The 24,209-nt window shown below is 44.7% G+C and overlaps 4 protein-coding genes across 7 annotated transcripts in view; 1 reads left to right on the forward strand and 3 right to left on the reverse strand.

The window, feature by feature from the left end:
* Positions 1 to 1,302: 1,302 nt before the first annotated feature.
* rpl15 (ribosomal protein L15) lies at positions 1,303 to 3,356 on the reverse strand. Its single transcript, XM_027024624.1, has 3 exons — positions 3,145 to 3,356; positions 2,384 to 2,520; positions 1,303 to 1,663 (listed from the first exon to the last, which is right to left on the reverse strand). The coding sequence occupies exons 1-3, from the start codon at positions 3,314 to 3,316 to the stop codon at positions 1,358 to 1,360; spliced, it is 615 nt and encodes a 204-aa protein (XP_026880425.1). The 5' UTR covers positions 3,317 to 3,356; the 3' UTR covers positions 1,303 to 1,357.
* A 691-nt stretch (positions 3,357 to 4,047) lies between these two features.
* Positions 4,048 to 7,627, forward strand: nkiras1 (NFKB inhibitor interacting Ras-like 1). 2 transcript variants are annotated; one of them, XM_027024628.2, is made up of 4 exons: positions 4,048 to 4,427; positions 4,774 to 4,890; positions 6,217 to 6,458; positions 6,771 to 7,627. In XM_027024628.2, the coding sequence occupies exons 2-4, from the start codon at positions 4,797 to 4,799 to the stop codon at positions 7,011 to 7,013; spliced, it is 579 nt and encodes a 192-aa protein (XP_026880429.1). In that variant the 5' UTR covers positions 4,048 to 4,427; positions 4,774 to 4,796; the 3' UTR covers positions 7,014 to 7,627. The 2 variants fall into 2 exon arrangements, with proteins under 2 accessions (XP_026880429.1, XP_035380767.1); XM_035524874.1 differs by having other exon boundaries at positions 6,708 to 6,790.
* A 661-nt stretch (positions 7,628 to 8,288) lies between these two features.
* ube2e1 (ubiquitin-conjugating enzyme E2E 1) lies at positions 8,289 to 19,032 on the reverse strand. Of its 2 annotated transcripts, none has more exons than XM_026996698.2 (6): positions 18,926 to 19,032; positions 17,909 to 18,075; positions 17,468 to 17,518; positions 11,679 to 11,811; positions 10,819 to 10,966; positions 8,289 to 8,464 (listed from the first exon to the last, which is right to left on the reverse strand). In XM_026996698.2, exons 2-6 carry the CDS (start codon positions 18,064 to 18,066, stop codon positions 8,367 to 8,369), a joined length of 588 nt encoding a protein of 195 aa, XP_026852499.1. In that variant the 5' UTR covers positions 18,067 to 18,075; positions 18,926 to 19,032; the 3' UTR covers positions 8,289 to 8,366. The 2 variants fall into 2 exon arrangements, with proteins under 2 accessions (XP_026852499.1, XP_026852500.1); XM_026996699.2 differs by lacking the exon at positions 18,926 to 19,032 and adding an exon at positions 18,377 to 18,913.
* Positions 19,033 to 21,287: 2,255 nt separating this feature from the next.
* LOC113577240 (ubiquitin-conjugating enzyme E2 E2-like) overlaps positions 21,288 to 24,209 on the reverse strand; it is a 29,698-nt gene continuing 26,776 nt past the window's right edge. For both annotated transcript variants that reach the window (XM_035524876.1, XM_035524875.1), the window contains exon 6: positions 21,288 to 22,087. In XM_035524876.1, the coding sequence (XP_035380769.1) occupies positions 21,990 to 22,087 (98 nt within the window). In that variant the 3' untranslated portion in view covers positions 21,288 to 21,989. The remainder of the gene's footprint in view (positions 22,088 to 24,209) is intronic.

Raw genomic sequence — 24,209 nt, forward strand, 5'->3', positions numbered from 1 at the left:
TCAGAACTTATCTTGGATTTGCTAGTTGTACAGTTCCTGAAGACTTTAATGGAGTCTAAGATACAGGCATTTGTGGACACTTTAGAAATATATTAGGCTACTTAAAACTGAAATACATATTTTAAGCATAGTTAAAAGCCTTCCACCTGAACTAAACTATTCCACTATGTACACTTTAAAAATTCTTCTGTTTGTTCTTTTGTTTTGGTCTGAAGCTCCTTCTTTCATGAGATACTCCACGGAGTGCCCTCCATATTCCAGACACACAATAAAGTTGCATAGTTATTAGACCCACATTACAGATAGAACAGTTCCCAGAACATATATTATAGAGGTGGATACTTCATGTTTATAACTTAAAAAGTCTTCCCCAAGGATTGTCTGGATTTACCACTAGCGTTAGCCAGTAGGTAGAATTAATTAGTGAAAGGAACTTTTGAACTACATAACCTGAATAGTGTTGCACAATCCTGGCAGGACTTTAGCCAAAACTTTTATAGATCTGGAAGCTTCCCTGGCAACTGCAAAGGTCCTCACTAGAGTTAATGTCCAGTTTGTGTATCCAATGCTGATCAAATTTCAGAGGAGCACTGACACTAAAAGCATTTCCCATTAGTGGCCAATTCCAAATTGCAAAGCCACTTCCATTTACCAGGCTCCAGTTAACATGCCCAAAAGCACCGAGGTCCTGCCTATTTAAACTCCCAAAGCAAAGCAAACTAAGATTAACCCCAGACATGAGCACTAGGGAACAAAATGGGTGCCACCCTTTGGATAAAAAGTAGTCATCCCACTGCACCTGAAGACAAATGTAGTTTTGAGAAAGGGCACTGCTTAAAACTTCACCCAAGATCTGTTAACACCTTCCTACTCATAAAAAGTCCCTTTAGATATCTTTACTGAGGCATTCAAATATTCATGGATCAGAATTAGCATGTCTTAAAATACACAATCCAAGAACCTGTCATGTTTCACATCACCTGCTCAGACTGCAGATTAAAAGTGTTCACATATTACACCTATGAATTATAATCTAGGATTATCCTAGACATTTCAGGTGAAATATCCATGCATGATGGCAGAACAAAATGTCATCTGAACAGCATTTGAATGCCAGTTACCTCCAACTGTACACACCTGGTTCTCTTTCAATATCACACCAATGTGTAAATCTCCAAGTGGGGGGACGGGGACGGACAAACTTTTTATGCACTAATGAAGCAGACTCATCTTTACAAAATAACCACTTCACAGCATTCAGCAGCCAATTTTTTCAAAAATAAATCACAGCAGGCAGCAACATGGACCATAAAAAGGTACTTTATTCTGACAAATGTACAGTTGTGAAGCTCCCCCTTTAGCGGTAGCGGTGCAGCTGCAGGGTGTTGCGACGCCTCCAGGCTGCACGGCGGGAGCCACCAATCGTGTGGTGGAACTTGTGGCCCTTGCCCAGGCCACGGCTCTTCTTGCCAGCGGACGTGAGACCGCGCATCTCCCTGTGTTTGTGCACGGCCTTGGTGATCCATTGGGTATCGGGGTTGCGTCTAATGGCCTTGTGGAAGGTGTCGATGAGTATCACCTCAAAGAACTTGTATGTGGAGTCCTCACCTACCCAGTAGGAGTTGAGCACCCGGAGACCTCCGCAGTGACGGCCTGCACGCTCCTGGGGGGGAGGAGAGAAGGCCGTTGGGAAGAAAAAATTATTTAAATGAGTCACCATACTGACAACCAAGGGTGCTAAGCAGGCACGGGGGATACCAGATCTTATTCATTAACCGCTTCTGCACAGACAAAAGTCAAGGATTTTAGGCAACTCGTGAAAAGCAAAAAGCAGATATGACATGTACTAAAAAACAAAATCAGTAATTAGCAACAGCAGCATACTGCTGACGGAAGAGAAAGTGAATCTGGGCATTAAATGCCATTTATGGTACAACACGTACACAGGACTTTAATGTGTTGACCGTTCACAAGTGACTAACCTAAAACATACATTTTAGTTCAAGCTATTTGATGTTCCATTTAAAAAAATACTGAATCTTCAGGGAATCATCTGTGGATAGAAATTAAACATGTCTTCACAAACACTTCAAAAAGCCCACCAATATCTAGCCAGGACAAGTGGGCAATTACAAACTGGCATTTATTTGGCAGCTCTAAAATCCTGACCATTTATATATAAATTCACATATGATCCATTTAAAAACTCATATTTGTTCCAACTTTTCAGTGACAAAGCTTTGCTGGTCCGTTGCCACACCAAGACTTGGCTGTCAGGGTGGCAAAGCACCTTCAATCAGGTAAATAACCAAGAACCACACGTTCACACAACTCCATTGCAGGTTATCAGCTACTGAAGCTAGCTGAGGCACAGCTGACGTACCTCAGCAACAGACTGAAGGCTGCGAGCGAACTTGATCTGGTTGACGCCGTGGTGCACGGGCTTGCCGTAGGTGGCACCTTTGGGCACGGGGCGCTTGCGGCCCCCACGGCGCACACGCACACGGTAGATGACGTAACCTGGGAGCAAGAGGCAAAGGCATCAGTGATGTTGATCCAGGCGGCACCTTTTAGAAGGTCTCGCTCCGATTATCCGTGAGCTGGAAGCTCAGACAACTGGGTGACATCTCAGAGGCGAGCAACAAGATGAGTGCACGACATATCTGGACGTCATCAGTGCCTTCACGCCGTCCTTGCAAAGTGAACAAAACTGGTAACAACTTACCACTTGCAGTGTGAGATTACTTACCAAGTGTCCCCTGACAACTTTTAATTTACCCAATTCTCCTTTTTATTGTAGACTCAACAAGCAAATCCACAACACATAACTAACGTTAATAAACAGGACAACCCTTAAAATGCAAGAAAAAAAAAAAAAGAGTCGTGACCACCACTGCTAGCTAGTCACATTTCACTGGCTCAGTATGCTAAAGTAGCATGCCACTCGCCTCAGAGAACTATGCCAACCTAATATTACTTTTTTATAACAGCGGATTTATTTCCATACAAGAGGGCTACAAGACGGTTATAACCCACAATACGGCAACGGTTTGCTTGAACACCAAAGCATCTATATCAGAATTAACATACACATGGCAGCACAACCACCCAAAACTTTAATACAAAAGAACAGCGCAGACTCACCCTGCTTGGCCTTGTAGCCTAGTCTGCGGGCCTTGTCAGGTCTGGTGGGTCTCGGAGCGCGATGGAGAGCGGAGAGCTGGCGGTACTGCCAGCAGCGGACACGGAGCAAGAAGCGCATCACGTCCGATTGCTTTTTTCTCCATAGCTCCTGCATATACTTGTACGCACCCATGATGCCTTATCTGGGGGCGACAACGGTGGAAGTGTATTAGCATTAGCAGACTTGAAGGGGTACGGAAAGTCAATACCTTGATGCAGCTTAATGTGGCGTTCAGTCGCTAATGGCAGATACATCGCCAAGTAGCAAGATAGCTATATGGTAACTTGTTGCGAATGATACTTATTTGTAAACAATGAGTTTTTATAAGCAACACAGCTTTCATCTATAACTTTCTAGACAGCCAGTCAATTGTCAGGAAAGGTGTTCGCCATGCGAGGATCCTTGCAACATGTATCTTAGCTAGCAAACTTAGCTAGGTAGCTCAACGACACACCGATTAACAATAAGATAAACCAACGCAGCATATTGAAGAATTACTACTCTGGTGAGAACAGTGGTGCATATTAGTGTGCCTAAAGCAGTTCACGCTACAATTAAGAGAAATGGGTGTACACTGGCAATACCTATGTATTGCATCTATTATACAAATAGCATAGAAATGATTTCTTTAGCAATAAAATGGTGACACATTCCAGTCTCCATGGCGTTCCGCTACAAATATTAGAAATAAGCATTTCGGATGACATTATCTGGAATGAGATTTTTAATGGATTTAAATGTCAGAAATGTGAAAATGTCTCGCTTACTTGATGGCGTACTAACCGGAAAGAAAGAGAAAAGTACCCAGGATGCTTTATGAAAACCTCCTGACGACATTTCCGGTGAAATGCATAACGGGAAGTGAAGTATTTATCGTGTGTTTGAGTGTTGAAATGTTTATTAAATGGGTGCAAGCGAAATATGATTATTAGGATTGCGCTATTGAATATGAAAGCGAAACTTGCATAATTCCTTTTGTAGATTCTGTATATTCCCACGAGAATCTATGTTATGCATCGAGGAAGAGGCACTCTGGTTCCTAGCCAACTAGCCAGATTAGCTCATTGTAACTGTTGACACAAAAATATAAAACGGCGTTAGATATCTTAGGTTAGCTACCTAGCTAGCATAGCTATCGCTAGCCATCCAGTTACTTCATATCTGGCGTTTTAATAATTAACGGTGTAACCGAAGCTAAAATTGCATATGTAGCTAGCTTCAGTTGTTGCACTTGTGAGAGAAGGTATGTTTGCTCTTCATCATTTTATAATATATTAATAAAAGTTGACATTTCTGGTTATGAATTTAGCCTTTTCATAAATGATCAGACGTTTATGCTTAGCTAGCTATCTTATTATACATTCGCATTAATTTATATTAGCTAGCTAGTTGGGTATGAGTTATTATCTAGTTACTGAAAGATGCACTCTGGCTATTTTATCTTGCCCGGTACAATAACTCCATTATTATTTGTAGTCGTCCATCCACACAGATTACAGTATCCAGCTACTTAATCTAGCGACTTTAGATCGGGCTTTTACTGATAGTATATAACGTGATGTCGAATTATGGTTATATATCTGTTCTAGGATTTTTCCAAGGGCACCCGAATATGGGAAAAGGCTGTAAGGTTGTGGTCTGTGGCTTGGCCTCTGTGGGTAAAACTGCCATTCTGGAACAGTTACTCTACGGCAACCACTCTGTAGGTTAGTTATAATCTTTCGTCATCCTGCAAATTAAATGAAACGCTTTAAACGTGTTAATACATTAATATATTGCTAAAAGTGGCATCACATTAAAGCTTTCAATAGACCAAGATATTCAAATGTCAGATCTTGACAAAGCGAGTAAAATCACTAAAAGGTGAAGTTAATGAAGCAGCCTAGGCTGATTCTACTATATGTTTTTACTGGCAAAGATTCAACTCGCTTAACCTTGCTTTCTACAAACACAGATATTATAGAGATGTCAAATAATTGATAACAAATAATTGGTATGCAATTTACAGAGGACACATCTTTTTTTTGTGGCAGATTCACAAATATAGTTGTAACTGCTTTGAGTGTTACTGATGCCTGCTGTACTGCACTATTCTGTACTTGTTCTGGGGATCCCCCTGTTTTTATATATGATCCTGTTTTAACATGCCTGGTTCAGTTTAGTGAGGGTTTTATAATTAACAGCTAAGATGAATCAGGGGTTATGGCAGGGTACATTGAATTATGCAGCACTTTGGCTATGTTTGAAATTGCCTACGCCATACTACTCATGTACTGGTGGTGCAAAATTAGTATGTCTTATTCAATATGTGACCAAAATGAAATTTTTCAGTATACAAAAGATACCCGGATGATGTGTTACTTCGGCCAAATATTCCAGTATGCGACCAGAGCCATCTACATGGTGTACTGCATCCTGTCATACAACGGTGGTGGAAAATCCTTTCAGTTGTGGGTGGGACCTTCATATGTGTGTGACCCCATACTGTGGTTCATTTGCATATGTTGTATACTGGACACTATACTGCATACTACTACACAGACCAGTATGCAGTGTACAGTAGGATACTTCAAACATAGCCTTGGAGTTTAGAGGATAGAGACTGAAAGCCACTGCTTTAAAATGAAGCTTACTGAAGAAAACAATTGAACAGGGTTTCCCCAAAGCATCACAGTATTAAAATTACCATAATTTTTTGCAAGCATACTCAAAGAGAGGCATGTTCAAAGTCATTACATGTGGTGACTGTAAAGCCTTAAATCATATTTGGCTAAATAAATATTTCAGCTCACATGGTTAATATCTTTGAATATAAGATGAGTTAAGAATAATCCATTTCAGAAATGTAAAATGACTGAAGTCATAATTGCTGCTCAAATTTATAATATATTCACACCTTCCCACATCCTTATTTTATGTTACTTTTATCCAGTACTTCCGGTATCTTGTTTTTATTACTTGTATTAGTATCTGCGCTGAAATAAAGTTCTGATATGAATTAGTCATTAACCTGCATTGTTTCTATTTTTTAGGTGCTGAGTCAAACGAAACCCAGGAAGACATTTATGTCGCCTCCGTTGAGACGGACCGCGGAGTGAAGGAGCAATTACGCTTATATGACACAAGGGGGCTCCGTGACGGCCAGGATCTTCCTAAACATTACTTCTCTGTGGCCGATGGCTTTGTGCTGGTCTACAGCATCGACAGTCTGGAATCCTTTAAGAAAGTCGATCTTTTGAAGAAGGAAATAGACAAATCCAGGGACAAAAAAGAGGTATGAAAATACAAGGCATTGGTAAAAAGATGTAAACATTCACCCCGTTTTCACAGGTTTGCAAGACAGTACCGGATTTAGGATGAACGTTTCATACAGCTCGCTATGTATGCATCTTACTACTAAAATAGAAATACATTTCAAACTAGGGAACTGATTTGTGTCATTGCCAGTAAACTTTTCTATCAGTCTCATATGAGAGTTAAGCTTGGACACATCAGTGTCAAATGGCAACATTCGATCTCTCAGATACTGTAGGTTCCTGCTGTATCGCTATAGACCGTGCGACTCTCATCCCGTCTCCGCGTCCAGGTGGTGGTGATCGTGCTGGGCAACAAGGCCGACCTGCGGGAGCTCCGTCAGGTGGAGCAGGAGACGGCGCAGCAGTGGGCGCGCAGCGAGAAGGTGAAGCTGTGGGAGGTGAGCGTGGCGGAGCGCGCCTCCCTCATCGAGCCCTTCACCACCATCACCAGCCGTCTCACACAGCCCCAGAGCAAGTCGGCCTTCCCCCTGCCCGGCCGCAAGAGCAAGGGCGTGCCCTCCAATGACATGTGACCCCGGGCCAATGAAGGTCATCAGTCGAGGTTCACAAGGCAGGCCCACAATTATGCTAGTCGTAATATAAAGCATTCAAATGACTGGGACTTCCACAGCACTACACGTGTTAGGGCTAAGACAACGGTACTTATCTGTGGTGCTTGATTATTCCAACTGCCACAAGTGCTCTGTTAGAGTTGTGTGTGGACGTTTCATTCCTGTAGCAACATGAGAAGGTCTTTAATTACCCTAATTGAATGTACTAGACCTTAACAAGGCATAACTGATCTTGGCTCTGCATTTTATCCCAGTACTGTACTACTTGACTAATAATCTAGCAATATGCAGAAAGGTATTTTGTCCCTGTGATGGCTCAGTCTGTGCTAAACAATTTTTGGAGCTGTGTGTGGGAGCGTGCAAGTGTGTGTGAATGCCAAAATTGTGTACAACTAGAGATATTTATTTTTATTTATTGTTGTCACTTTATGGAACACACCACAACTAAAATAGCCTATAACTGCACAACTCTTTCTGTAATGCATTTTGAAATGTGAACCCTCTAGTTTCAACAAAGCATGTTTTTTTTACATATGTTAAGGAAAGCGTATCTTAATAAATGTGATGCCGTCGGACTGCCAAGATTTCTCATTTTGCTGCTGCACTACATCAGATTTTTCAAAGCTAATAATTCTGTAGTAATATCCATATTTATGTGAACTTGTCTTTTTGGCATTAATTACAGCAGGCTAATACAGGATGCATATGGGTGAAACTATCATAAATCTACCACTCAACCAGCGAAAGAATGCAACACGCGTCATTGTCTTCGATGGGTTTGTGGCTGATGATTTGGACATGATGTTGAAAATAATCACCGCTGACACACAGCAGCATACATCCAATGTAACTTTAATAGCAGAGGGGGAAAATACATTACAATCAGACATGGTACCAGAGGTCATGCTGCGATTCCATTTTACAAGCAATCAGGATTGATAATGAACGTCCTTTTGAAGCACTAACTGAAACCATTTTTACAGGAGTAGAACAAAAAAAAGAAAAGAAAAAGAAAAACAAAAAAGGAAGACATTAAAATCCATTATTGCCAAATCATTCTACATGGGTCAGAGGAGGGGGGGAAAAGAAAAAAAAAGTCACACAATGACAATATCAGGAAATAAGACTTTAAACTCCACCATAAAACTCCACCCCACTCTCTGTCCCCATGACTGCACCTACATCCTCCTCTTCATATACATCCTTCTCCCACTCCCACCCGCCCCACCCCTCTCCACCCGCCCCACCCGTAGCCCAGTTCCCAGAGACGACCCGGCAGCAGCGCTCTCTCTCTCTCTCACCGCTGTGAGGGAGTTATGTGGCGTAGCGCTTGGTCCACTGTTTGGCTATCCTGTCATGTTCTGGCCTGTTGGTTGTGTACTGAGTGGCGATGCTCCCCACCAGAGGATCCGCTTCAGGGAAAGAAATGGTGTGGGAGTTAGTTTAAAATGGCTTGTGCAGTTCTTGGCAGAAAGACGAGAGGGACAAAAGTCAACAGTGTAATGTAGGGAAGTCGTGTTGTTGTTATAAACTTCTTGCCTTTTTATAAAAGGCATAAAATGTTGTAATCTCCTTAGATACCCTACCGGTAAGCCACATACGTTAGTCACAGATATTTGTGTAGAGCAAATGCTGATAAAGAAAATCACCTTTTTATCTGTCTGTATCTCTTGAGAGAGAGAGAGACACACACACACACACACACACACAGCCTCCAAGTAGTATTCAACCCCCTGCAGATTTTGCAGGTTTACACATTTGGAGTTAACTTAGCATTGTCAAATTTGGACTGTAGGTGGGCCTGGACATGTGAAATGCACTGCAACAAAAAAGAATGTTATTTCTCTGTTGTTGTTTTTTTTGTTTTTTGTTTTTTTTGGTTTTTTTTTTTGCAAAGTTTACCAGAGGGTCAATTATTATTCAACTCCTCAAACCACCAGAATTCTGCTTCGTTACCTCAAGTATTAAGAACAACGAGCTTCACATTCTTGGATTAATAGTTTGTTTTTTCCTGCTTTTTCTGACTATAAAAGCCCCTCCCCAAACAAGTGAACAGCACTCATACATGGTCAACATGGGAAAGACTAAGGAGCATTCCAAGGCCATCAGAGAAAACTGTGGAGAGTCACAAGGCTGGCAAGGGGTACAAAACCCTTTCCAAGGAGTTGGCCTTACCTGTCTCCACTGTTGGGAGCACCATCTGGAAGTGGAAGGCTTATGGAACTACTGTTAACCTTCCATGGCCTGGACAGCCTTTTAAAGTTTCCTCCCATGCTGAGGCCAGGCTTGTCCGAACAGTCAAGGCTGACCCAAGGACAAGGAGGGATCTCTGGGAAGATCTCATGGCGGTGGGGACATTGGTTTCAATAAATACCATAAATAATGTACTCCACCGCAATGGTCTCCGCTCCAGCCGAGCACGTAAGGTATCTTTACTTTCAAAGTGTCATGTCAAGGCCCGTCTAAAGTTTGCTTATGATCACTTGGAGGACTCTGAGGCAGACTAGTTCAAGCTTCTCCGGTCTGATGAGACCAAGATCGAGGTCTTTGATGCCAACCACACCTGGGGCGTTTGACGAGAGGATGGGACTGCATACGACCCCAAGAATAGCATCCCTACAGTCAAGCATGGTGGTGGCAATATCATGCTGTGGGGCTGCTTCTCAGCCAAGGGGCCCGCCCATCTGGTCCGCATCCACGGGAAGATGGATAGCACAGTCTACCTGGAGATTTTGGCCAAAAACTTCCGCTCCTCCATCATGGATCTTAAGAGGGGTCGTCTTAAGATTTCATCTTCCAACAGGACAACGACCCCAAGCACACCACCAAGAAAACCAAGGCCTGGTTTAAGAGGGAAAAGATCAAAGTGTTGCAGTGGCCTAGTCAGTCTCCTGACCTTAACCCAATTGAAAACTTGTGGAAGGAGTTCAAGATCAAAGTCCAAAAGAGATGCCCAATGAACCTAGACAACTTGGAGAAGATCTGCATGGAGGAGCGGGCCACGATTACTCCAGAGACCTGTGCTGGCCTGATCAGGTCTTATAAAAAACAATTAATAGCTGTAATTGCAAACAAGGGTTATTCCACAAAATATTAAACCTAGGGATTGAATAATAATTGACCCTAATTTCTATGTTTAGAATGTATTATAACTTAATTGAGCAACTTGTACTTTTTGTTTGTAATATTTAGGCATGCGTTAATAAATGCTACTCTTGTTCAAAGTTTGAAGGGTCTAAATTATTTGCAACTTGTTGAATTTGCAAACTCTGCAGGGGCTGAATACTACTTGGAGGCACTGTGTGTGTGTGTGTGTGTGTGTGTGTGTGTATGTGTCTGCAGTCTTATACATGAGCATCAAACAGCTGTATGCATGCCCACACCTGCACTGCCAGAGTCAGCCTGAGCGGCCTCCTCTGGTGTAATTTAGGTCTCCCAGGCGGAGCTCCAGCATACAGCCATTGCTGGCAACGCTGCGGCTTTAGCCCGAGACCACATATACACATTTACCTCTCAGTTAAGCTACGGCACAGCTCTTCAGACCTCGTCATTTCTGCATGAATATACTTCCTGAATCTGGTTTAATAATACATTTATTACTGAAAAGTATAATTAAGAAGGCTTAATTTAGTCATTTCAGGGACCTCTCATCTCCTCGCAAGAGCAGCGGACTGGGCTAACTTGTTGAATGTGAAGGATTCTTTCCATTATGGCCTGAACTATTTATCGCAACAAGTTCCAACTGGAAAAGTGGGGTGTGTCTTACCAGGGTTGCAGTCTGTGAGGAGGGAGCAGATTGACAGCAGCACCTTGGAGATGGTGAGGGCGGGGCTCCAGTTGTCCTTCAGGATGTCCAGGCAGATCACACCCTGACTGTTGATGTTGCAGTGGTAGATCCGCGTGCGGAACGTCACCTTAGGAAAACAGAACGCGCCTTCAGCTTTCGTCTTAGGGGGCAGACGTGTGTGCATCTTGTGTCAGTTTGATGGGAACTCCCAGAAGTTTGCTGAGAACACAACTGGATTTTAATTGAATGACTGGATTGATTAGTGAATGCAAAACTTTGAAAGAAGGGAAGACCCCCCCCCACCCACCCCACCCCCTGCTGAAGATCCAGGAGTGGAGAGTAGTCAAATTTATCCCAAACTTCCACTCCATTTACTGGATATGGTGTGCTCACTGTTTTCCAGTAAGTAGCAATGGATGTCTGCCACAAGGTCATTAGTGACAGCCAGCCTACTGATAACGTTTCCTAGGTTACACATACCCTGCTTTCTCACTTCCCTTTGCCTTCACTGGTTCTCAGTGAGAGGGAGAAAGGAACATGCTACTGTTCATTGAGGTTTACACTACAGATTATTGAAAGAAGGTTCCCAAACAGAACCACTCTTACTTGTCTATCAAAGACATGTCTGCACAACCACTCTCACGGGCAGAGATGCATCAGGCTATAGTAATTCCTGGCTTTGCTAAGGCTGTGGCTTAAGACCGTTTTCCTCGTGTTGTAGGAAGCAGCCAATAAAAAAAGTTGGACGTTCTGTAAATAACGCAACAGCAAAGCCACGCGCAGCCAGAGTCGCTGGAGAGACCAACGCAGAAAGAGGAGCAAGGGGCTGAACTACTCACCTTGGGAGGTTTAAAGGGGTAGTCTGGAGTGAAGGCGATGTCGAGGAAGAAGACCCCTCCCTCATACACAGACCCCGGAGGGCCCAGGATGGTCGACCTCCACTCATAGATGTTGTCTCCTTTTGGGCCGGCGCTGGAAACCCAAGGAGCAAGATTAAAATTGACAGAATGTTAGCATCAAGCAATTTGCTGCCACACTAGCTGAGGCATTAGCTAGACTTTAGGATCTGATTTTAGCGAATGACTCATAGATGATGCACAGAAAGGCACATTATTGTGAATTGATAAAGGAATATACAACATTCCATGCACAGGAAAAAAGTTCACAGTTCTATTTGGTAAAACAAATCACATCAGGTAGTGACCGACTATCTCCTTAAAAGCTAAGAATCTCTCATCAATATCCATTATCCACAGGCAAAAATGCAAACAAAAAGTGTTAACTGCACAAAACCATTTTTCCCACCCCAAAGCAGTTTACACCACAGATAATATGGAAAACAAAGACTCCACCGCTCCCTACAGTACTAAAATGACTCTGTAATATGATCACTCACTTACACGATTATATGACTACAGTAATAATATACATGGTTTCCTCAAATACTTTATTCAGAGCTTAATGAAAACCACTGCATGAAAAGACAAAAGATTGATGACTACTTTCACCATTACATTCCACTAGGACTCTACAACATGTTTGTAAGTTAATCTTTGTTTCAAAAATGCCACCTGCCTATTTATACAATGCGTAGAATTTTGGAGTCTGTTCCTTCAGTCAAGCATTCCTGGTTACAACTGCAGTACTCAAAAATGAAGTCTTAAATGCCAAATTTCTGGTGTGGACATGCTGACCAAACCCAGATGTGATGGCTCTGTGTGTGTGTTCTCTCACAAATCAGAAACATTTTCACAGTATTTGTTAAAAGTCACGCAGACCTGAATTTAACCAAGTTACAAGGAAATAACATGCCCTCATTTGTGTCACTGTGTGGTTATCCCAATTCGTCAGCAGGGAGCAACCGCATTTCCCAATTTAAACCCACTTTTAAACATGCAATTTTAGCAGCCTGTAAAATCTTTAATAGCTTTATCATAATAATTTCGCCTTTTCAAACCGTAAAATGTAGGTTAATACCAGAGATACAAAAAGGTCACAAAACCCTCTTGCATGACCACTGGCGGATTGCTATCTTTATGTTCTAACCATAAAGTGCAAGACTATCAGCTCAAAGAAAAAAAGGCCAACCACCACCAAACATTGCCGTTCAGTGGCCCGCCCGCGAGAAACCCACCCCGGGCTCATTCTTCGGCATATACCAAAGGTGAACGTAACGATTGATACAGGATAAGATAATAGGCCCCATAAAACGTTCCCCAAACTAACAAACAAAGAGTGATTCGTTTTATTTGCCGAGGGAGATAAAAAAAAGCGCATTAGCATTGCAGAAGCTGACACGAATTCAACCGCTTCCATCGCACCTCCCGTTTCTGGCGTGGATTTCGCTTCGGCTGTCCCAGCAGTTCTGTTCGCCACGCTGGTTAACGCCAGCGCAATACCGAAGCTGCAGACGAACGGCGGCTGAGGAGTAGCAGCACATCAAACGACTGTATCTGAATCGGGGCGCCCGGTTGACGGTGAAAGCGAGGTGAGCGGACCGCCGATTCTGTTTGGCACCGGTCACGGCTCTGCTGTAAAAATATAAACAGTCCTCCCTGACATGTGCAAATAATTGTGCAAATAGATTGGCCACGTCATGTTGTAAATTTAGCCCAAGGCCCGCGCTCGCGACCAAAATGTCCTTAGATTTGTGCAGCTGAGCACAAGCATGTTTCACTACAATCCCCTCAGTCAGCATATGAATGAGCCGCCGCACAGACACGCAGATTATGTCACTGCCCTCCGTATGTGCTCGAGGCATGAGCACAACGAAGTTACAGAACCACTGGCCGAAAGGCCAGCACGCACACCGTGCTCGCATGCAAAACACGCGCGCGCGCACGCACGCAGACAAATGCACGAGCACAATGAGCAACTATTCTACAACGCCCGGGACCCCTCACACTGTCACCACTTTCATTTGTATAAATAACACGCTTGTTTTACACCACCCCCCGCGCGCGCGCGCGCGCGCACACACACACACACACACACACACACACACACACACACACACACACACACACACACACACACACACTTCCCTAGAGGAAGAAATTGAATTGAGAACTATTTGATAAACATCTCTCAACAATTTTGAAAAGCATGAGCTGTCAGATCAGTGTTTACACCAGGCTTCAGGTTTCACATAAGCATGTTTGATTCTCAATTACAGGACCTCATTTACACTTCAGACTCATATGGCTACACTGAATTTCATATCCATTTTGCTCTAAACTGTTCCTCACTGGAATTAAATACCTGTATATAATGATTCATGTTTTATACGCACACTTGGGATACACAAAACATGCACAGCCCATTTTAGATGATTTAAAAACTGACATCTTTTAAAAAGAGAATACAACACAAGCCACAAGTGGACTACTGCATTAAAGAGCAATTAAACTCCCCAACAACCCAAATCACCAAGTGAACAATGACATAAGAAAACTCGATGAGTTCTCAAGTTCCATTTTGAAAGTTTTGACTCTCCATCAACAGTACAGAAACATGGAAGGTGCCAAATCACCTGCCCTTTGTGACTCAAAACAGATTTAACGCCATTGCCTTGCAGCAGATTACTCCTGAATTTCTGATGTAATCCTGCTGAATTTCCCAAGGACAGCATGATAAAGCCCGGCTTTTCCCCACATCCGACTAAAGGCTTCCGCACCAACAGTACGCGAGGACAGCTCCGGAGGGGTGGGGGGGGGCTCTGCCGCACCCATCGTGTCTCCTTGGAGCGTCGTTGCTCTGGCCAGCATCCACAGACATTAGTGTGATGACATGAAGGGTCACGGCACCTAGGGGCTTGACACAGACGGCGAGCGCCTGCTCAGGTGGCCATGAAGGCGGTGACCGCACCTATTACTGGGCAGCAAGCTGCCGGTCGGGCAATAGAAGACATGTGAAGGAACAGCAGGCTCAGAGTGCTGCTCCGCACTCCACATCGAATGGGAAGCCGCCGGGCAATTAGAACGGCGTGCTGCGTTTTTATTTCCAGCCCCAGGTTCGTTACTCGGCCTCCGGCGGTGGAATGTGTGGAATCCCGAATGTGTGACAGAGTGACACCCGTAGGCCAAAATCCACAAGGGAGAGAGAGGGAGAGGGAGAGGGAGAGAGGGGGGGGGGGGGACAGGGAGGGAGGTAAAAGGAAAGTAAAATAGACATAAAATAAAGACAGATTCAGAAAGAAAATCAAACAAGACAGGACAGGGAGAGAAGATCTCAAGCTGTAACCATACAAAAGGTGCTATGTGCTAAGTGCTATGGAAGGATTACAAAAATCCCCAAAAGTAGAACTAGGAACATTGTGTGTGGGGTTGCATGTATGGTGAGAAGCAGGCAAGCATTTAATGAGGAAGAGAGGAGGGAGGGAAGGAGTGCGGAATAAACAAGGGACTACCAGGCTGAAGGCCACTAATGTTTTGTCAGAGGGGGAATGTGTTTGCTGTGGAATTCCTCCTCAGGCACAGGTAGGTTCAGATGCATGCCATCCCGCATTAATGCGTTAGAGGAGCTGCACAATGCAAAAAAAAAAGAAGGAAACGGCATTCTGTATACTCCTGCTCCAGACCATAGTCTGATGTAGAAGAAAGTGGGATCAGACCAGCACCGTGACCTGTGCATGCTTCCCTCTGAAGGAAGCAGGAGAACATGACAAACGGAGCCGTTCCCCTCTAGTGAATCAGCAAACCTGCCAAATTAAAGATCTTAGAGTGGCTTGTGGTGAGGATCAGACGGATGGTGAATGGCATCGCAGGTCTACGGGTGTCGGCGTCAGCGCGGGCTCATCCCCCCCGCAGGGATCAGCCGCGAGCTGGAGCGCGTGTTGCACCTGCAGACAGGAAGCTAATCTCTTAAAAATAAACAAACAAAATGCCCAATACGGAGCGAGCAAATTTGGCGAACAGCCTAGGGGAAGTAGTTCTCTGCACAGGGCGTGATGAGAGGCAGCCTCACCCTGGGTGTTGGGTGCAGCTACTGTGGGCTTCTGCAGCACGTGGCACCGTGCCGTGCAGCCCGCATGGGGATCGACCCACAGGTCCTTTGTTGAGCAAGCATGGCCCACAATACAGCTGTTTCCAACACGAGCGACTGGGCCACGTGCTCCGACTGCACCAGAGTTCGGGCGTTTTGAATCCGGTAAACCTCGCCGGCTTAATCAGAGTCACCAAGGCAACCCCTGAACTGCTCTCAGACCAGGTTCACATTCACTGCATGCAAGATCAAATCCTTGTCCTCGCATACCCATGAGGAAAACAATTACACAGAAGCTGTTAGAGTTACTGGTGACAACAAAATGCATGCTAAACCAAACCAAGGTCCCAACCTGAGAAAGTTCACCAGTCGGAGTAATGTTTACATACATATCTAGCAAATGTTTGGTGTTGAGCTGTAGGCACGCTGCGGCTGACACTCCCCCCCTTCCTCCCTGAGACACACACACACGAAGCGAGACAAATGTTTAGAGCCAGCCGCGCAAGATGTCCGAGAGGCAGCAGCTAAACGTGTAATCAGTTTCCACCTCAAGGTCTAGACGCGAGTAGAGTGCGGCGCTTAAGTTGTCAGTGTGGAGAGGGAGCTTATCTCAGATGAGGGCCCCCAGTACAGTTAAGGCCGTTAGCACAGACACGCCGACGGGTAGCCTGCTGTCTTTTTACAAAAGTGTCCCCGTGTCTGTGGCCTTTATCTAGCACAGGTGACCTCTTCTATGAGGGTAATAGCCCACTGCTGTATTTTTGCTGTATTTGTTTCTATTTACGGATTTAAATACACCCACTATGGCTTGGGAGAGGTGGAGATCATTTAAATATAGCCTGCATGTAGGCTGTGTCTTGTACCTTGGGCTGTACAAAGACTGAAGCTTCATTTAGCAGGAAAACCCACCCAGTTCCGACTCAACTGCTAACTGGCCAGCGCCTTTCCTGAGCCATGTCAGGTAACTCGGGTGCAACAGAGCCGACAGGACACAGAAATCGAGGGCTCTCTGTGGCAGAGACGGGAGAGCGCTCAGCTAAAACCGACCCCTTTGTATCGCCTAACGGAACGCTGCCGGCCGAGGGACGGTTCGAGTCCGAGCGTCTGTCTAGGAAATGCAGTCGGAAAACAGGAAACACGTTGCACTTCTAAATAGCGCATTGAGCACATTGTTAACACAGGGTGGGAACAAACACGGGAAGTCATTTCAGAGGGATGCAACGTCTGCTTCTTCTCCTAATCACCAAGGCAACCAAACCCCCACGCGGCATAGATGGTGAGGTCCCAATGGCCTCTAGTTATGGGCCCAGGACGCGAACCAAGACGTGCATCCCAACACAACACACAACCTAGACCTGAGCAGTGCTTTTCTGAACAAACAACAGAATCCAAACCAAGGCAGAGTATTTCAACAATATAGCCAAGACAAGACATCCAGCAAAAACCAAAATGTTTGCCATTTACATCAGCTCAGTTGGTGTGGTTACCGATCCTCTTCCAGGTTCACTAGAGTAGCTCTGGTGCCTGACCTTTAGCTACACTCAGACTAAACCTGTCTGATATTCCCAGTATCCCTCCAGCATGGGCTTCATAGAGCACAGAGATGACAAATCTTTGAATGGAGAGGCTAAATTATTTCTCTTACCTGCAATTTGGTGGAGGATCCAACGTGATATCAGCCAGCTCTTTCTGAATTCTTCAAAAAAAAAAAAGAAAAAAAAAAAAAGAGGCAAATAACTCATGAGCCGAGGGTGGTCTCAACTTTCTCAATATTTTTAAAACTCCGACCACTTCAGTACAGCGCAGCCGCTGAGAAATAACCAGAGGAATGGTCAGACAGTAACTGTCTGTTACACACAACTGGACTCTTGAAGAGGTGTTCTGAGCATATACTCCTAAACTCGGGAGGAGTGCAATCATTAAACATACCCGGTCAACTTAACCATGGACGAATAAGCTACACCGCGTTAAATCTGTCAGTCTTTATGGATGACGCCATTCATTTCCATGGTGTTCAGATTTGCCCAGCATTTTCACTTGGATGGCTTGTTTTTCCTGTTACGGTCCAACAGCTGTCAGCACTTACCTTTTCGCGCTAGTGGAGAGGAGTTTCGAGGTATTGCTCATTTTGGCTTTGCTCTCTCGTTTCTTGCTAGGCGTGTCTTTCTCCGGCGGCTGATGAGTGGAGGAGGAAGAGGACGACGAAGAAGAACTGGAGCTGGCACGCGAATCCTCATCCGACATACTATCGACCTCAAAAAGAGGAAAACAAAAGGCGATGACCAGATGATCAACAAACCGCTACAAACGACACGAACGGAGCACGCGGAGAACAATGTGATACAATGTAGCAAGTCAATCTGTAACCCCCTGCGCGAGGGTGACCTTTAACTCTCCACTTTCCCAACAAGACACGGACACCAACAAACCCTTCGTCCTTTCGAAACAGACACAGCGAACTTAATAACAGACCACTCAACCTGAAACTCCCTCCTGTCTATGTATCGTTGACTTATTTCATAACAGTAGCCCAAGGGGAGATTAGCCTACTGACCTTAGTGTTTGCGATGCAGCGTAAGGCTGTATTTATGGCAAAGCTGAACGTAAAGTGTGTCAGTATGCATCAAAATACACAAAGAATTACGAGCGATTCCTCACATTAACAATCTGCTTGAACTAAAGCAGAAACCAAAATCGATTGGGCGATGTCGCATATTCGTTTGGGAATCGCTTCACTTTCCTACAATTCCTCTCGCCTCGAGTTCACGAAACTTTCGCTACGAAATAGACAATACTACTGATAGCAAACGGTGACCTACACCTTCAAAACAACTTAAACCCGTCGAACGGCACCAGTATTTCTAACCATTCCGTTTCTTTACGGCGTCTTATCCTTAGACATGCAACTGATCTCCGCTAAGCCAGTCCAACAACAGACCATTCTCTCCTAATTTCCCCCCCAATGGTTAAATGCTTTCGTCCGCTGCTCTGTCGACGGAATGCAAGCGAAGCCGACATTTCGCCCGTTTAAATACCGTTTAAATACCACTTAAACACGCACAAACACACGCACAACAACATTTAAGCGTTACTCTTTCGCTACCTTTCTTTGTGTCTCTGTGTGAGCCTCTTCCGTCGCCTGGACGCGTGTCTTTCGCCTCTCGCGGAGCGGAAGTGCTGGTGCAACAGCAGCTGTAGCAATCCGGGCAATGGAGTCGTCCTCGGCTGTGCACACTCGCAGATAATGTCAAACTGGGAGCACTTCTAAGAGCAGAGCAGACGAGCCCTACCGAAGGCCAGAGTGTCTGCACGTAATGTCAAAGTGAGAGCACCGTGTACACTAGACCAGACGAGCGCTACCGAAGGCCAGAGCGACAGCATGTAACTGCCTTTACGGGCTCCTTCAGAAAAATAAATAACAGTAAACTTACTCTTCGACATCTTAAAGGAATTCCATCATCATTAAGATGTTGTGTATCTTGTCTAAAACAGGTGCCCAGTCCTAAATATTTACTGATACTTGTTTTCATGTGTATTACTTATTTGTAGAGTTGCAGGACATGAGCTTTTTGATTTGACTGGGATGCCTTGTGGGATTCACACAGGTGCGCATTTTGCATGTATTGGTTCAATCTAACAATGTTTTTTTTTTTAAGCTGAAGTTCTTAAGTAATGTGTTTGACAGCTTGGAGAGCCCAGCTTCAAATAACAGTTTATTTCTCCATTTCAACCCCTCTCCTAGATACTGAAGTCCAGGAATGGGATATAGCAAACTAAATTCAAGTGGTTCTTCCTCATGTCTGGCTGGCAGGTGAGTGGCTGAATACCACTTCATTTTTTTTGTCTGCAAAAAAAGCATGAACACAGATAAACTAAAAGAACATTATAAATGAACTTTGTAAAGAGCACCAATCCAGACTGCTATACAGACAGTTGGCTCAGAAAATTGCCCATGTGTTAAACTAAGACACACTTACTCTGTCTCTTCTGTGGGATTTGGGGGTGAGTCAGGGAAGGAAGGTTGTTCTGCCCTGCAGGCTTAAACCCAGGAACTACCCCACTTACCCATATAACTACCACCAGTCAAGACACCCCCAACCCCCCATACACATTCCCACCCACCCCCAACCATCAAAGCTCTTTGCATTCGTAACAGGATGGGTTTTAAGGGCTTTCCACGCTCTTACATGTGCACACACACACACACACACACACGTTTGTGAAAGGAGGGGGGACCCGATCTACTTCCTGTCTGCTTGCATTATCTGTAGCTGTATGGCAAACACAGTAGGACAGGCAAGATGGTTGCAGATGCAAAGATGCTGCTTTCACAGTGAAGGTTTGACAATCTACCTGGGCAAGTTATCACTGCAATCTGAGCACGATGTGAAGTGAATAGTTTAAGAACCACTAATGTGGCAGAATGTACTCAATGTTTTTGTGTAGTGATGGTGAACTGCTAGCATTTGTTATGGACTAATGCACATAACTACCTCTTAAGTGACATAACACAAGCTTACAAGGCAACAATTTAAGCTTGGGAATAAGATCGTTTGCATGTTGTGATTACACTGTTAGTAGGAACTCATCTTTGGGCAAAATAAACACTGCGGCAATTCGCTCAGTGACTATCCGCTTTGGTCGTTTATGGGCAGAAAACTTTCTAAAATGACCACTTTCTATTGCCTGTATGCTTCCACCCGACTACAGCAGTTTCCGACTAGAATCTCAGAGGCATACGTCCAGAGCGGCCCCACATAGGACAGGCAAGAGCATTCCCCTTCATTCTTCTGGCCCCTTTTCCAGGTCCCCCCCACCCCACTACAAACGCCTTTAAACTCTATGCCATCAAAGGCGGGAAAAAAAGCCAGAATTGCTTTGTGGATTCAAAATTTAGTACGAGTAAATAAATCTCACTATTCATTTCCGAGGGCACACAGTGCGTATTCTCAGTGATGGCAGTTCTTTCATAATGCATCCCCCCCGCCTGAGCGGAGCCCTTTTTTTTTTTTTTTAAATCTGAGGCAGCGAGCCAGCAATCAAAGCCCTTTAAAAATGTGCGTGAGAGGGCATCTAGCAGTTCAGCTACAGATGAGGCGACTGCATCGGCGTACATCGCATGGCGTTGAGAAGCTCAGAGCTGCTCCATTTGTGAAGATTTTTATTTTTTTTCCCCCAACTTCGGTGCCAGTCGCAGTGAGACAAGTGTCATATACATAGTCACTGTGGTCACTGAGTTTACCTTTCTGAAAAGTTCACACACTTACACATGCAAAGGCGCATGGAAAATATTAGCAAGCCCCGAACACTCACACAATAGAGGCCTTTCACTAGCCTGTGTGTACGGTTAGTTGTGTGGTAAAGCAAAAGACTATTTAAAAAAAGAAAAAAAGGCAAAATGCCATTTTTTTTTGGATCACAAGTTTCACAAGCAACCCCACAAAACACCAGCAACCCAAGCAAGCTTCAGCCAAACACGTCATTTATTCACTCAGTTACTTAACAGAGTATCGATTGAGTTTTTCCCCCTCACAATGTGCATTTGAACAACAAACAGCCATTGGCTGCCTGCATGGAGCTGCAGGCCCAATAACACACTGGACTGGTGCGGGACACCTCGAGATCGACAGGACAGCACCATAGTGTTCCACATAGACAGCATGAAGGAGGGAGGGGGGAACAAGGGGTGAAAAAAAGAAAAGGTGGGGAAAAAAAAGAAAAAGAAAAGAGTCCGCTTCATGTAAAAAAAAAAAAAAAAAAAAAAAAAGAAGTCAGCGATCGCTGCCTGGTCTTCGTCTCAAGTGTTTTCCGCCCACCGCAAAGTCGATGATGAAACAAAATATACTACAATCCCCAAAAGCCACTGGGTACGAAGCGCCACTCCCCCACCCCCCCTCTGGGGGCGCACTCGTCAGTAATGCAGATCAATAGCAGAACAGTAATAACATTACAAATAATATTAATAATAAAGCTTTCGACGACCATGCCAACATTCAGCACACTGGAAAAGTACAATCCCGATCTGCTCTTAGCATACATATACTGTATAAAAAGAAAAAAAAAAAGCTTTCAAGTCAACGAGAAATGAAGGAGAGTCCGTTGTGGGGGCGGGGCTGACCGGGGGAGGGCCGGGTGTCGGGAGGGGCAGCGCCGGAGAGAGAGCAAGCCTATGTGGCGTAGCGCTTGGTCCACTGTTTGGCTATCCTGTCGTGCTCTGCTCTGTTGGTCAGATACTGGGTGGCAATGCTCCCCACCAGAGGATCCGCTGGAGGAGAGAAGAGAATAGTTAGGCCTCAGCGCCTTTGTTTTGTGAAAATTATTATCATCACCACTCAAAAATGGTTGGGCTAAAACATGCTGAAGAGGTAGGGTTTGCAGTTCCCATTAAAGAGTTCCATGCAGTTCCATGGTAGGGTTTGCAGTTCCCATTAAAGAGACCAGTCAGATACAAGCTGTACAAGGGTCTTACTGGTTGTTTGTTTGTTTGAAGCATGGCTCTTTAAAGTCAGTTTTCAAAGCTCTCCTTGGCTATTGAGAAGAAAAAAATGAATGGAATTTTTTTTTTTTTTAAAGTCTTCTGCACAGTTCTGTCTGTGGGTTAAGAGGGGCCAAGGTCAAGCCTCACTGCCTTGCATGGCTCCTTTGTCTGGGAGCTTGTGGGGGGAACTCGGGGGTCATCGTGGTTGTTTGGAGGAGTAAACAAGCCCCATGCTGTTAGAGAGCCACTTCACAAACACTTCTGAGATCAGCTGCTGGTAGCCACAGCACACCACTAAGCAGTTTGGTAGTCGAACCTGAGCTGATCTGAGATCAGCGGAATGACGGTGTAAGAGGATGGATGATCTAAGCAGCATGCTGCAGTGCTTCTGGAGGATTGTGTGACTGCACGCAGGCACATGCATGTGGGAGTGTATGAATAGAAAACCAAAAGACCCGTGAGGGTTAATTAACTGTCATTGTGCCTTGGTCCCCTCCCTTTGATCTCTCATTGATCTCTCCTGCGTGAGCCACACCTTCAGGGGGGCGGGCATATGGGGGGGGGGGGGTCTTCCGATTCAAGCGCATATCTATAAATAAATAAATAAATAAAAACATTGCAGCGCTGTGAAAGCAGAGGTTAATGCAATGTGCCTCTCTGCATGTGGGTTCATTTAATGCTAATCTCCTGTTTTATAGCACCTTTGGAAGGGGTTGGGATGGGGGGGGCGTAGTTTCCCCTTTATGGCCACAAACAACTGCTGCAATATTGCTCAGGCAGGGCCTCAGCCCAGGAGATGGATCACAACACGCTGCAAAGCCATCGCACGCAGCCTCAGCTGAAAGCCAATCATCTCTGCAGTACCCTGCACGGCTTCAGACGGGCGGCATGTGCTCGAAGCCGTGCAGGCCATTCCAGGAGACACCCCCCACCCCCAATCTGGAGAGCCAGGTGAGACATAATTTGCCTCCCCACCATAACATGTGCTGTCAGACGCGGGCCAGCTAGACATCATTAGCAACATTAGCGTGCTCTCTCTCAGCTGTGGGTTATCAATGCCAGAGGAGAAGCTGTTTAGTTTTGGCTTCATTTACACTGATCGCCACTAGCTGCATTTCATAAAAAGGAAAACATACAAACAAACAAATGAAAAACCCCCACACAACACACACACACACTATCTTGTCCAGGACACAAGAAAAGCAGTATGGCCAATGCAGTGTAATAAACCTACGGATGTAGACCTCATCCTGATTCTTTTTAAGCAGGGTCACCTGTGATTGTGCTAATCTGTGCTTTTAGCTGCCAATTAAAGGTGCGCACTGTGATTATCAGTAGGGTCAGATATTGACCACTTGCTGTTGTATTCCCTCGGGTTTGAGCCTGACCTCTAATGACATGCTGGTAGTCATTTGGCTCGCGGCTGAGATTACTCAGTGTGGTCTGCACCGAGTAATCGGCACCGAGTAGTCATAACTCGGCTTGAATTAAAGATGGGGGACTTCTCCATATCCAATACAAAGTACACTGCCAGCAGCAATACATGAATTATGCTTCTGGTTAAATGACATAACACTCATCAGTCAACTCTGTTCCCTTTCCTCTGTCTTTGTCGGAACTGTTGGCATACCAGGCATACAAAGTGTATTCAAGGGTAACCAAATTCTGAACATGAACTGGGGAGAATTTACATTCCAAATCAGATGGACAGCCTGTCTGGAGTCATAATACAGATTGAGGTTACAATCAGGGATTTCAACAGACATGAGCAGCAGGCCTGGTGCTCCACACACTTGTTCTTGGTCTTCCCTATCTTGTGGTTCTTACATCACCGCAGCGTCGGGTTTCCGGAGCGGTTGCTTTGCATGTTAGAATGTTTTTACTTTTATAATTATAAATGTGTATCATT

The sequence above is a fragment of the Electrophorus electricus genome, chromosome 4 (assembly GCF_013358815.1).
Source record: "Electrophorus electricus isolate fEleEle1 chromosome 4, fEleEle1.pri, whole genome shotgun sequence".
NCBI classification, from domain to species: Eukaryota; Metazoa; Chordata; class Actinopteri; order Gymnotiformes; family Gymnotidae; genus Electrophorus; species Electrophorus electricus.

Bases quoted from the DNA above. Each gene is read 5' to 3' on its own strand.
- ube2e1 (XM_026996698.2), bottom strand. From the start codon at position 18,066: ATGTCGGATGAGGATTCGCGTGCCAGCTCCAGTTCTTCTTCGTCGTCC. The intron at 11,812-17,467 runs GTAAGAGAAATA...TTGGGTTTCCAG, and splicing joins GATCCTCCACCAAATTGCAG to CGCCGGCCCAAAAGGAGACA. The intron at 10,967-11,678 runs GTGAGTAGTTCA...TGTTTTCCTAAG, and splicing joins ACCCCTTTAAACCTCCCAAG to GTGACGTTCCGCACGCGGAT.
- rpl15 (XM_027024624.1), bottom strand. From the start codon at position 3,316: ATGGGTGCGTACAAGTATATGCAGGAGCTATGGAGAAAAAAGCAATCG. The intron at 2,521-3,144 runs GTGAGTCTGCGC...TCTTGCTCCCAG, and splicing joins AGGCTACAAGGCCAAGCAGG to GTTACGTCATCTACCGTGTG. The intron at 1,664-2,383 runs GTACGTCAGCTG...CCTCCCCCCCAG, and splicing joins GCCTTCAGTCTGTTGCTGAG to GAGCGTGCAGGCCGTCACTG.
- nkiras1 (XM_027024628.2), top strand. From the start codon at position 4,797: ATGGGAAAAGGCTGTAAGGTTGTGGTCTGTGGCTTGGCCTCTGTGGGT. The intron at 4,891-6,216 runs GTTAGTTATAAT...TCTATTTTTTAG, and splicing joins CTACGGCAACCACTCTGTAG to GTGCTGAGTCAAACGAAACC. The intron at 6,459-6,770 runs GTATGAAAATAC...CTCCGCGTCCAG, and splicing joins AATCCAGGGACAAAAAAGAG to GTGGTGGTGATCGTGCTGGG.